A 13,637-nucleotide genomic window follows, 5' to 3' on the forward strand; every position below is an offset into this window, starting at 1 on the left:
AATTCTGCTTATAGGTGGCGCTTTAATATAGAACTGGCTTTGTTTTTACTGCTATTCAATTATTCAAAATGATGTTTAGTACAGATCTATCACGTTATTCAGGAACCAGGAAGATCAGGATGAACATAGTTTTAGGTCCTGGCCAAATTTAGATCAATATTTCGTACTTACGTAACAAGGAGACACTTGGAGCGCTTGGCCAGTCCCAAACACGTCACGAGACAGATGACCAGGTCAAAGATGAATAGAAATAGATAAGAAAGCCATCTGAAAGAGAACACAAGATGTGTGTGACAACCTGCCTGGCCTAGATGGTGACCACCAAAGCTGCATCTAACAGCAGGGGCGCACTATTCTGTACAGAAGATTTCAGGATCAAACTTCATTGGGTTTATGCCGGAGCGAAGGAAGCCCAGAGCTGCACCAAGGCGATCACGCTAGGTTTTTGCAACATTGCCAGGTGTCGTCAGCAATTCTGATTGGCTGAGAGAAGCTGGCAGACAGGGCTCTATTCACAAAGCTCCTCCCTTTTCAGCTGGATGCCAGGCATGTGATGATAAAAAGGTAAAGATTCACTTTAAAGGAGTTGTCTCATCATTCACCTTACAGTAAATCGTGCTGCTCTTTGCAGCGGTTCTGGATAATAGAAAGGGGTCCCCACTCAGGGGACCAAATACCCTAAAAAGACATATGCACAGTTTGTTGTGACGGGTCAACCCCTTTAATAATTGTATAATGACAAGTTAATTGACTTGCGAACATACTTTGTTCTTCAATTCCTCACTTTTCCTTGCTGTCAGTGAATGAAAACAATCTTATTTAAATATAAAGGCTGAAAATCCATAAAAACCCGAATGCTTTCTCACAGCTCAGGGTTTGCAACAATGTATCTAGTCTAGACAAGTGACTCCAGACTGTTAAAATGTATAAGTGCAGGTTCAATGTATCAAACCATCAGGACCGGAGAGAGATTTGTGCTTCTGTGTTTAGCTCATAGAGGATTGTCTAGACTGGACACAACTGCAACAAACCCCTCAGCTGTGAGAAGTATTAAATCTGTATGGGTTCTCAGCCTCTGGATGTAAACAAGAATTTTCCCATTCACTGACAGCAAACAGAGATCTTGAAAATCGACATAAAATGTATACGTATACAATGGACTGGAATACCACTTTAGAGTCCGTTTCAGCCTTGTATTATCCTCCGCACCTGTAATACTCGATGATGCTGGTCTGCCGGGCAATCAAGGAAAGGCTGCCACTCGTCATCTGCCAGTTTGGTAGCGTGGAGAGCTGAGATACGACGTTATTGGCCATGATCTGCATGAATCGCAGGGTCTGGACGTAATCGCCATGTGCTGCAAATATCTCATTGAGACGCAACAGGTGCTGATCCAGACTTTCCTTCAGCTTGTAGCTGGTGCCAGACACCTGTTGGAAAGTCAGAAATCCATTAACAATAGCGCAGTGTGTCATCGGGTTCAGTGATCACAGCCCGCTGCATGTAAATACAGTATATAAAATTATATTTCAGGACCAAAACTAGTATTTTTGTACAGAATATCCCCCCAAAAATAATAACACAGTCCCTTTCAAGTGAACAGCTGCAATACCGGACACAGCCACAACGGTATGTATGGCGCTGTGATGATACAGCGATTCCCTGATCGGTGAGGGTTGCCGGGTGTCAGAAGACCACCAACGAAATATTGATGGCAGGAAATCAATATTAAAAGGTTGTATAGGAATAGAAAAACATTCTGCCGCATTCCAAAAACAGCAGCACAGGTTAAAGTCTAGGAACATGCCACCAATGTCTGATCGATGGTGTCCTACCTCCGGGACCTCTGCCGATCAACACAATGATGACAGTGCTTCTGCAAGCGCTGAGACCCCTCTGTTTACACAGGCAAATAGGCTCGGCCCCTTCATTATGCTTGTCCGTGGGGTCCCAGAGATCAGACCCCCCCCCCCTGAGCAATCATTATTGATCATCCGGAGGATAAGCGATCAGCGTTAATGTCCTGGAGAACCCCTTTATCTACTTAATGGCCCAGTGTCAAGTCAGAGCTGTGTACTCTCAGCCAATCAGATGTTTCTTTTCTGCTGTTCTCCCTTCATTGTTTTACTGTAACAATCAGCTGCGGCTGCATCCCCCTCCTCTCCCCACCTCAATGTCGTCTGACTGATTGATGGGTTTTCTGGAATTGCCGCTTTCTCTAATGAGATATATTATAAAGTTTCATGTATCCTCATGTACTGCTGATGTATGTCAAACAAAAATATTCTAAGTATAGATGCCCTTTAATGGAGACAATCTGATGCCCACAACTGGCATCTGAGGAGAATTACTGATATATGCCAGTTGCACGGACTACTCTTGATACAGGTTTGGATATTCTCTCTCCCTCCTCTTGCCAACTCCGAGTGGGTAATTCACAGGCTGCAGCTACTGAAATATCCCCAGGGGTTGAGGATTAAAATCGGATGGCTAGAAAGCAGTGGGGGAGGGAGTCAAGATGCCCAGCTGTTGGGTTAAAGCCGTGGGCACCACGGAGAGAAAAGGTGGGGGATGTGGCGCGGTCTGGAGAGAGAGGAAATGAGAGGTGAGGGCGATTACACGCAGACATAATAGGTTCTGCACTGGATACTGCCGTTCACATCCTCATGCAGGGGAATTAAACAGGCTTTTTGCTGGGAGCAGTCAGTCTATATAATGAGTAAATCGAATAACCCATAAGCAGTGATATCGGATGCCGCAAGCTACACTCGCTTACAGGAGTCGCCTCTGCAGCAGATCTCCGTGAAAGCGAGAATGTGTCTACTGTACAGGAGAATTACATATTGAGCTAGTGTGCCCTGACGCTACATCGCGGCAATCCTTGGTGGTTTGCCATTCAGAAGCAAGGAAAAGCTGGGTGTCTACTCATTTAGGACAATACGATTAATCACTCGGGTCTGTTTATGAGACTCGAAAAGTAGGATATGGTTTGGTTCGTTTTTTTCGCCTTAGAAACAGCACCACTCTGGTCCATGGTCGTGCCTGGTATTGCAGCTCAGTTCACTTAAAGGGCAGGTCCACTTTAACCAATAACCATTTTTTTCCTATGGTTTCAAAGCATCTAAATTGAAAAATGAAGCAACGTTGAACATTGTCTCTATCTGCTATCGTTTTGTGTCCGCAGCTCCTATCCAGATCTATTTGTCTCCATGGTAACAAACGACAAAGTCTGTGTAGTCTGATGCACCAGTCATATTGCTATCCATTTTTCTCCATCTTCTTGCTAACCTATCAAGTAGGGGACAGATAGGAGTGTGACTGCAGGATCAGACTACACAGGGTTTGCTAGTTGTCTGTTACCATGGAGACACAGATTTGAATAGGAGCCGTAGACACAAAATTATAGATTATTTTATTTATCACCATTCGAAAAGCTTTATCATTTTAGATACAGTGGAATAATTAAAAAAAAAAAAAAAATGGACAGCGAAAGTTGGACTATTCCTTTAAGTGAACTGAGGAACTGCAATTCCAGACACGGCCATGGTCAGGAGTGGTGCTGTTTTTGCATTTATTTTATTTTTTTTAAATCTTATAGAACCCCTTTAACAGCTCGCCCTTCTCTGCCTACTTATCCCAGTCTCTCCTCTTTCAGACAGATGGCTCCTAACAGACCACTCAGCGCTCCGCAACAGATTCCATCTTTCCATTAGTCACAGTCCATAGGAATTTCACAGAAGTGAATTCAGCTATTGTGCTGCTCAGTCCCCACTGCGTCTCCAGCCACAGCTGCCAATATAATCACATTTCGCCAGTCGCAAAAAAAAAATTAGCCAACGACATATGGAGAAATGCTGCACATATGTCCTCTGCGCAATTTATGGCCAGTGCTTAGAGTGGCACATATTCATTATTTGGCACTTACCAGAGTGTCAACTCCTGCGAGGGTATGATTGGCATCATCCAAGGAGTAGGTTAGCTGGTAGATGCCATCATTGGTCTCGCTGTTGCCGTAGAAACCGATGCCGACTGCAGCACTGCAAAAGACAAAAGTGCAGGGGGGTCAATATTTATCCCTGTGGTCTAACAATACAGTCTGTAACAATTTGCAACAAGTTACTAAAGATCAACACATCATAAAAAGTAAATGAAAGGTGAAAATGGTTTAACGGCCTTCAAAAGCGAATGCCCGTCACTACGGGCGCAGGCCAGGAGCAATTATGGAATAATAAGGCATCAGTTTGGGTAAATCAAGTCTTAAAGTGAAAATTTGCCTGTGCTCCATACTCCTCTAGCCTTCACAGAAGCCGCTTCCCGCCCCAGGCGACAAGTGGGGAAGCCACTTCCCGCCCCACACGAGAGGAAGCCAATTCCCGCCCCACACGAAAGGAAGCCACTTCACGCCCCACACGAAAGGAAGCCACTTCACGCCCCACACGAAAGGAAGCCACTTCACGCCCCACACGAAAGGAAGCCACTTCCCGCCCCACACGACACGAGAGGAAGCTACTTCCTGCCCCACACGACACGAGAGGAAGCTACTTCCTCCTGCCCCACATGACACCAGATAAAAACAATGAAAACCGGGTGGGATCCACTGTAAAAAGCGACACCATCTAGGCGAAAAACTTCCATGAGTCAGTCAGGTTTTTTGTAAAAGCTATATCATTCCTGAATAAACAATTCACAGAATTTAGAAGTAGCTTGTGTGCTCCATTAAAGTGGGCCCGTGTAATTCAGGGCTCCTGAAACAATGACACATTGAATGTCGCGGCGACCGTGGTCGGAAATCACAATATTGGCACACGGTGCAGTAAATCACGTAACTGTGCAGGTTGCCCCATGTGGAAATTAGCTGATCGGCTTCAACCGTTTATCTTGAAGACCGTCACTTTATTTCTTGCATAAACTCAATGTATGAAATTATTTACTGCACTGTGTGCCAATATTGTGATTTCCGACCACGGTCGCCGCACATTCAATGTGTCATTGTTTCAGGAGCCCTGAATTACACGGGCCCACTTTAATGGAGCACACAAGCTACTTCTAAATTCTGTGAATTATTTACATTCAGGAATGATATAGCTTTTACAAAAAATCTGACTGACTCATGGAAGTTTTGCACCTAGATGGTGTCGCGTTTTACAGTGGATCCCACCAGGTTTCCATTGTTTTTATCTACCTGCATCGACTCCCCGGCGAGGTTGGCACCCGATGCTTCAGGGATTACGACACCAACAGCATCCTTCCTAACTAGCTCGCACCGCACTAGTGTTGTGCCTATTCATAAACAAGCCCCTCTTTATTACACTCAGAGAAAGATATTCCTAAACCTGACGTACTCACCCCTATCTGTTCTCACTTCTCTAGCCTCTTTATATACCACATGACACGAGAGGAAGCTACTTCTTGCCCCACATGACACGAGGGGAAGCTACTTCCTGCCCCACATGACACGAGGGGAAGCTACTTCCTGCCCCACATGACACGAGGGGAAGCTACTTCCTGCCCTACATGACACGAAGGGAAGCTACTTCCTGCCGCACATAACACGAGGGGAAGCTACTTCCTGCCCCACATGACACGAGGGGAAGCAACTTCCTGCCCCACATAACACGAGGGGAAGCTACTTCCTGCCCCACATGACACGAGGGGAAGCTACTTCCTGTCGCACATGACACGAGGGGAAGCTACTTCCTGTCGCACATGACACAAGGGGAAGCTACTTCCTGTCGCACATGACACAAGGGGAAGCTACTTCCTGCCCCACATGACACAAGGGGAAGCTACTTCCAGCCCCACATGACACAAGGGGAAGCTACTTCCCGTCAGACATATTATCTCCCCATGGAGCTTTATATTTGTCACCTGGCCAAGCACAGAGCCTACAAGTCTGTGATTTTATGTAATCACTCCTGGCTCCCCCTCCCTCTGTCGGCTGTACATGACAACCAACCACTGTGAGTGAACCCTCCCTCTGATTGTGCTCTCCCTAGAAACCAATTACTGAGAGACACTTGACAGCAGCTATCTGGAGCTAATCACTACATATCTTGTATATTTACATCTTCTCAGTGTTGTGAACATGCCTAAAGCACATCCTTTTATATATTAACATTAGTGGTCTGTACCCTGTGGCTCTCCAGGATGCCATGAAAGCTGTACGATTTTTTAAGTCAATGTTTCCAATCACTGACAATAAGCAAAAATCTTGAACACAATAAGGAAGGCTATTGTTATGGCCGGAAGGGGATAAGTGAGCCCTAATCTACCCACCGCCCTGTCCCTGCCTACTTGCAACGACCCGCCCTAGGCGACGGGGTACAACTTGGCGGCGGTCCCTACGCTGACTAGGTGCAAGGAAATACAAACAGGGAACAAGCAAGGGAAGGGGCAGTAGCCCACGGAACACCGTGAGGAAACCAGAGTGGACAACGAGCCAGTCAGAATCAGGATGTCACGAAGTATACGAACGCAGAGCAAGGAGCAGGAAGCAAGCCAGGGTCAGAGCGAAGCAGGATAAGCGGAAGCTGTAGCAAGGCTGAAGCAAGGCAGTAGCAGGCTGGAGCAAGGCTGTAGCAGGGCCAGGAAACCAGGAAGAATCACAAGCAATGAGGAAGAGAAAACGGCAGGTATAAATGGACAAGGGGCGGAGCTAACTCCGACTGACCAGGCCGCGATAGGCTCTCCCACTCCTGAGCCTGCCACCCTGATTGGTGGGAGCCGGAGTCAGTCTAAGAGGTCCGGCCTCAGGTGTCGATTGATTAATCCTGGGAGTATCCACAGAAGTAGTGCCTGGCAGATCCTTTACAGCTATATAAGACTATGGCTACATTTGGCACTGTCTAGACCAGTGGTCAACAACCTTTGGCACTACAGCTTTTGTGAAACTACAATTCCCAGCATGTCCTGACAGTCTTTGGCTGGAATAATAAAACCTTTGGCTTTCAGGGCATGCTGGGAGTTGTAGTTTCACAACAGCTGGAGTGCCAAAGGTTGTTGACTCCTGGTCTACACCATGTCTCCTTCTGCACTCTATACAGTCCACCTCACCTGTTGGAAGGTGGGCCAGGGGGACCCCTTTTCTCCTGATAGGTAGGGGCCCAGAGGTGGGACTCCCATCTATCAGACATTTATAGCTTATCCTATAGATATGTCATAAACCATTATAGGGGGAAGTACAGGAGTGTAACCTATAGGACCAAACGAATACCGAGCACAGTCAAAATTTAGACTACTCAGTGTCAGGTGGACCAAGCAGAAAAGCAGAGGATCCTCCAAGTTCTGATATAATGCTGATTAGCCACAATAGGGTTTATGAGGTCCAGCAGAAGACCACCCCCATCTAATGCCAAGCTTGGAGCAGACCACTTTCCATCAGGGTGACTTCTTTTGTGTTAACCTCTTAGTCCTAATCAGGGAAACGACCAGTACATGCAATAAGCATGGTCTGGAGGGTGGGCCAAGCTACCCCGTACTGTATATAATGAAAAACTATTACAATTGCTTTGTAGTGTCTCATCCTCTACAGCAATGACAATGGATCTCCCCATTCTCTCCTTCCAAACGTCCCCGTCCATTCTGTTCAGGCACTGCCTGAATAATTCAGTCTTTTGTATAAAACAAAAAAAAGAAGGAGATAACGTACGCTGCTATTTTAAGGCATGGCTGCTAAAAACCGCCCTGAGGTTTTGTTATATAACAAGATCCCTCTGACAGCCCATTTGCAGGCTCGGAGCTGAACCTCCCTCCCCCCCTCCGAGTGATCCACGCCAGTCATCTCTCTGACATCAATTGCACCGATTCTTTTTCCCAGCAGTTCACACGGTTTGTGTACAAATAGTATATCAATACCCCAATGTGAGACAAACACTGGAAAAGAAGAATTATTGATGATCCCACACTGATGTGCTCTGAAACTAAGGGTGGTGCTTAGTCGCTCATGTGTCAAGACTTATAGAAACAGTTTTTTTTTTTAAAAACAAAACATTTAAAAAAAATAACAAAAAAAGTTAAATAAAAAAAAAATAAAAAAAATGCGACTTTTTTTTTTTTAACACATAAGAGACTAAGCACGGCCCTTGGTTTCAGAGCACAGTAGCATGGGATCATATCTGAATATTTATTTATATTACTTTTATTATATCTTTTTTTTAGATTTATTTTTCCACAACTTAATTTTTATAAATGTTTGCTTTTTATACAAAAAAACATTGAAAATGACAAAAATCTAAAAAATAAATAAATATGAAACATTTTTTTTTACCATTTGCTTTGTACTATACTGTATATACTGCTGAACAAGGTTTTATTAGATTAACATGACAACTCGGGCTTAGCCCTCCATTTCGATTATTAAGCCTTGGCCTACGAATGCCGTCGGCCCTTTTTTTTTCCTTTTTTGGTCAGGTATTTCCCTGCAAGAACGATCAGTCCTTATTCTACATTGTGGAAATTGCCATCTTTGAATACATATAGGATTTGGGGCAAATTAAAAAAAGGGTTTTCCCACCATAGATAGTGATGGCACATCACTAGAATCTTTTACTGATGAGTGGGGGTCCGACTCCCGTGATCAGCCATGATCATGACGATTAAGGGACCCCAGTGCTAAATAAGTGCTGCGGCCGTAACGTCATATGATGGGAATACCACTTTATAAAGATTGGTCTCACGACCGTAAAATCGCCGGTAATTATGGGCCCATTCATTTCTATCACCGACGGACACCTTCCCGTATGTATATGGGAGGGTGTCCGTGCTGCCGAAAAAAATAGGAAATGTCCTAAAAAATGTTTATTTTACGGACCGTGCTCCTAAACTTTATAATGTGAGTCCGCGGACAGCCGTGCCCGTAATTACAGGTCGTAATTACGGGCACGGTCATGTGCATGAGGCCTTAAGGGGACTGTGATTCAATTTAGCAAAATCTTCCCTTAAAGGGAATGCATCATCTATTTTTTTTATTTTATTTTTACTAATTAAAATGAGACATTGATTACTTTTTATCTTCTTTTTGGACTATGGGGGAAGCCATCTTGCCTTAGCTGCTGCTCTGAACTTCTACATGTACATAGGAAATTTAAGTCTGGAGAATACTCTATGGGAGTGTTGTGGGCATGCTCTGTGACATGTACAGAGGTCATTGTGCAGGGAGGGGGAGGAGACCTCTCCCCATCACCTATTGTTAATAGCGTAATCCTGTGTGATCTGCCTTCAGCTTTATTATACAAGTGTTACCTTCCATTGTTAATCTGCCCATTCACTTTAGATCGTGGTCGTCCGACAGCTATTCCTGCCAATTACCCCATATATGAGGGAGAGTTGGAGACCCCTATACACAGTCATCTGGTTCAAATGATTATCATCTGATGTGTATGGGCATCTTAATCCTGTCCAGTGATGATAATCCCTAATCCTGCCCTGCTCTAGTGATCCCTACAGAACAGGAAGTGTCAGCCTATTGGAAGGGCTGTGGCGCTCAATGGAGGTCATCAATTTGTATTCCTGGAAAAACCCCATTAAATGGATTGTCCCAACTGGACAGCCCCTGTGAAGGAATCCTTCACTTTCAAACGGTTTTCCAATTTTATACAAAGTTTAATCAATGTGTCCATTATATACTTTGTTTCCATCAAATGCCATTTCAAGATCTCAGCTTGCCACCAATGAATGGACATATGCTTGTTTACACCAAGAAGCTGAAACCCTGCTCTTCGGGATTAGAATAAAGGGTCTGATTTTTGTTATCCCAGAAACAGTGCTACTCTTGTTCATAGGATGTGTCTGGTATTGCAGCCCAGACCTATTCACCTAAATGGGGAAGAGCTGCAATACCAGACAAAGCCTATGGGCAAGAGGGCGCTGTTTTTGAGAAAACCACTTTTTATAATAGATCATATTATTTTGCTTACGTTTCATGAGACATCAATGTGTTTTACTTTCCCCTTTATTATTAAACAACGCTGAGAAATAGTACATCTATATATTATCTTCCGTTACCTTCCATTGCAGGGACTACGCTCAGGATATTACAAGTGAATCATATAAATACTTCATTAACTTGGAATCACTAAAAGGAACAGGTCCTGACCCAAAGGAGCTGACAATCTCTGCAGTCTCTGCTTTGTCAAGCTGCCAGCATATTCCTCTCCCTCCAGCATTTGTCTAGACGCTGATAAGAATTTGTCATTGGTATAAGTAGAATCAAGGATGCCAAATGCCAAGTAAGACAGCTTCGGTAGTGACTAGTGAAGGTTGCTAAGAAAGTGGACTGCATGGTTAAAGGGACGCTCTGGGCAATACGTACACACTCCGTTATGTCTAGTGCCTGGGAGCAGGAATGAAACAGGGATTCCCTCCTTTTGGCGAATTTGTCATGCTCCGCCCCCTCAAGCCCAGCCCTTAATAGTAACAAAGTATTTGTATTTTCCGGAGTGTTCCCATAACATGTTCCGGAGTTCCACCTCTCTATGGCCGATATGTTCTAAAAATAATATATATTTTTTTAAAAGCTAATTGGCGATTCTCTTGTTTTTCGCAAATAAAAACGAAAAGTCTAATGAGCTGGCGCCGGGAGGAGTCCGATATGTTTACATAGCCTTTCTCTTCCCACCACGCAGCTATGATTGGCTATAGCAAAGAAACCGTCAATCATAGCTGGTGGCAGGAGTAGGAAGCCGGCACTGAAAATATTAGACTCCTTCTCCCGATGCCAGGTCACTGAACTGTGCATGTGGCATTGGAGCCAGATGCTGCTACATTAAGTAAAAGTAGAGCAACTTAGCGGATCTCTACCCAGGGCTCCCCTGAGAGTGGGTGGAGAGAGAGGGTGGCCATTCACAGCGTCACGATCACAATTAACAGTACATAAAAAGTTGAGTCACTGTGTACATACATTACATTACTTATCCTGTACTGATCCTGAGTTACATCCTGTATTATACTCCAGAGCTGCACTCACTATTCTGCTGGTGGAGTCACTGTGTATATACATTACATTACTTTTCCTGTACTGATCCTGAGTTACATCCTGTATTATACTCCAGAGCTGCACTCACTATTCTGCTGGTGGAGTCACTGTGCACATACATTACTTATCCTGTACTGATCCTGAGTTACATCCTGTATTATACTCCAGAGCTGCACTCACTATTCTGCTGGTGGAGTCACTGTGTACATACATTACATTACATTACTTATCCTGTACTGATCCTAGTTACATCCTGTATTATACTCTAGAGCTGCACTCACTATTCTGCTGGTGGAGTCACTGTGTACATACATTACATTACTTATCCTGTACTGATCCTGAGTTACATCCTGTATTATACTCCAGAGCTGCACTCACTATTCTGCTGGTGGAGTCACTGTGTACATACATTACTTATCCTGTACTGATCCTGAGTTACACCCTGTATTACACTCCAGAGCTGAACTCCCTATTCTGATAGTGGAGTCACTGTGTACATACATTACATTACTTATCCTGAGTTACATCCTGTATTATACTCCAGAGCTGCACTCCCTATTCTGCTGGTGTAGTCACTGTGTATATACATTACATTACTTATCCTGTACTGATCCGGAGTTACATCCTGTATTATACTCCAGAGCTGCACTCCCTATTCTGCTGGTGTAGTCACTGTGTATATACATTACATTACTTATCCTGTACTGATCCCGAGTTACATCCTGTATTATACTCCAGAGCTGCACTCACTATTTTGCTGGTGGAGTCACTGTGTACATACATTACATTACTTATCCTGTACTGATCCTGAGTTACATCCTGTATTATACTCCAGAGCTGCACTCACTATTCTGCTGTGGAGTCACTGTGTACATACATTACTTATGCTGTAGTGATCCGGAGTTACATCCTGTATTATACTCCAGAGCTACACTCACTATTCTGCTGGTGGAGTCCCTGTGTACATACATTACTTATCCGGAGTTACATCCTGTATTATACTCCAGAGCTATTCAAAATCCTGATGGTTGTCATGGAAACTGTCTCACACACCCCACTAACTTAGCCCATATAATGCAGTGGGCAAAACAAATTATTTGGTTCCTCTCCCCAGTAACAGTCATATAACGCTTGATCTCAGAATGTTTTCCAGTCAAAAGCTCAAGGGGATTTAGACAGAAAAATGATACAATGGACAGAAAGACACCCTGTAGTTGCAGGGTCGACCAATAAAGTTGAGTTGTGATCATTTAAAGCCCACCCTAATAGGGCACCAGAGTAACCAAGAGGTAATAGGCGCAGCCATTTAGGATGGGTTGGGGGCCCATGCAGGCCTTAGGGTATGTTCACACGCAGAGTCAAAAACGTCTCAAAATACGGAGCTGTTTTCAAGGGAAAACAGCCCGATTTTCAGACGTTTTTTGAGCAACTCGTGTTTTTCGCTGCGTCTTTTACGGCCGTTTTTGGAGCTGTTTTCATTGGAGTCTATGAGAAAACGGCTCCAAAAACGTCCCAAGAAGTGTCCTGCACTTCTTTTGATGAGGCTGTAATTTTACGAGCCGTCTTTTGACAGCGACGCGTAAAATGACAGGTCGTCGGCACAGAACATCGTAACACCCATTGAAAGTAATGGGCAGATGTTTGCCGACGTATTGGAGGCGTTTTTTTCAGACGTAATTCGAGGCGTAAAATGCCTCCATTACGTCTGAAAATAGGTCGTGTGAACCCAGCCTTAGTTTGAACATATGCACTCATATGTCTGTAGCACTAAAGAGGCATAGGGGGAAAAAAATGGACAACCCCACCCTCACACTCCCCTCCATTAACAAGAACAGAGAGCCACTACAAAGAGGACTCATTTGAATGGGTGCCGTGTAATACCACATTTCTCCTGCAGTGGTCATCTGAATCTTCCCCAGGCGATAACTAACAGCTGATTGCAAGCGGGTCCACATTTAGTGGAGATGGGACAATACCTTTAAGTCAATAAGATCACGGGGACAATCACAAAAGAAAGATAGATTTTGTAGAAGGCTGGGAGAGTCTGCAGCCAATCACCAGATCATGAAAATAATGACAGCAGCAGGGGAGGAGTGTGTTGATCTTGTGGGAGGCAGTGACCTGTCCCCTTATGTGATTAAGTTAGGGAGAATAAATCTCATGACATGAGGCGCAGGATGGAGACAAGGGTGATATCACAGCTAGACAGCGTAAGTAGAAGGGTACTTCATAACAATAATGTGTTGATCTTGTAGGAGGCAGTGACCTATCCACTCGTGATTATGTCAGCGAGGACAGGGCTGCATATGACAAGGACAGGGTTATGGTGTATGGAGGATTAAGGAGAAGGAAGAGCCAGCTCCCGGGAAGTACAGTGTTGCGAGGTGCCTGTAAAGCTGAAGGAAGAAAAAAAATGTGTTGTCACTTGACCCCGCAAAATATATAATAAACCGTTCACAGCAAAAAAACAGCGTGCTTGTACATTGATACTTTGCTTGGCTGAATCCTGCTGTGGGAAACAAAATGATGTGCACAACAGGAACTACAGTTTACTTCAGTATTTCCTACACATGGAGTGAAGCTGCGGGGGGCCTGGAGTCCGAGAATTTGCCAGAAAATGATTAAGTAACAGTTTAAAAAGTGTTACTAAAACCATAAATGAAGT

The 13,637-nt window shown here is 44.3% G+C and overlaps 1 protein-coding gene across 2 annotated transcripts in view; it reads right to left on the reverse strand.

The window, feature by feature from the left end:
* The window catches only part of TTYH2 (tweety family member 2), a 68,277-nt gene that overhangs the window by 16,444 nt on the left and 38,196 nt on the right, over nt 1-13,637 (reverse strand). For both annotated transcript variants that reach the window (XM_075845297.1, XM_075845298.1), the window contains exons 3-5: nt 3,926-4,037; nt 1,210-1,430; nt 172-267 (exon numbers count right to left, since the gene is read on the reverse strand). In XM_075845297.1, coding sequence (XP_075701412.1) covers nt 172-267; nt 1,210-1,430; nt 3,926-4,037 — 429 coding nt within the window. The remainder of the gene's footprint in view (nt 1-171; nt 268-1,209; nt 1,431-3,925; nt 4,038-13,637) is intronic.

Source organism: Rhinoderma darwinii, chromosome 13 (assembly GCF_050947455.1).
Source record: "Rhinoderma darwinii isolate aRhiDar2 chromosome 13, aRhiDar2.hap1, whole genome shotgun sequence".
Classification (NCBI taxonomy): Eukaryota; Metazoa; Chordata; class Amphibia; order Anura; family Rhinodermatidae; genus Rhinoderma; species Rhinoderma darwinii.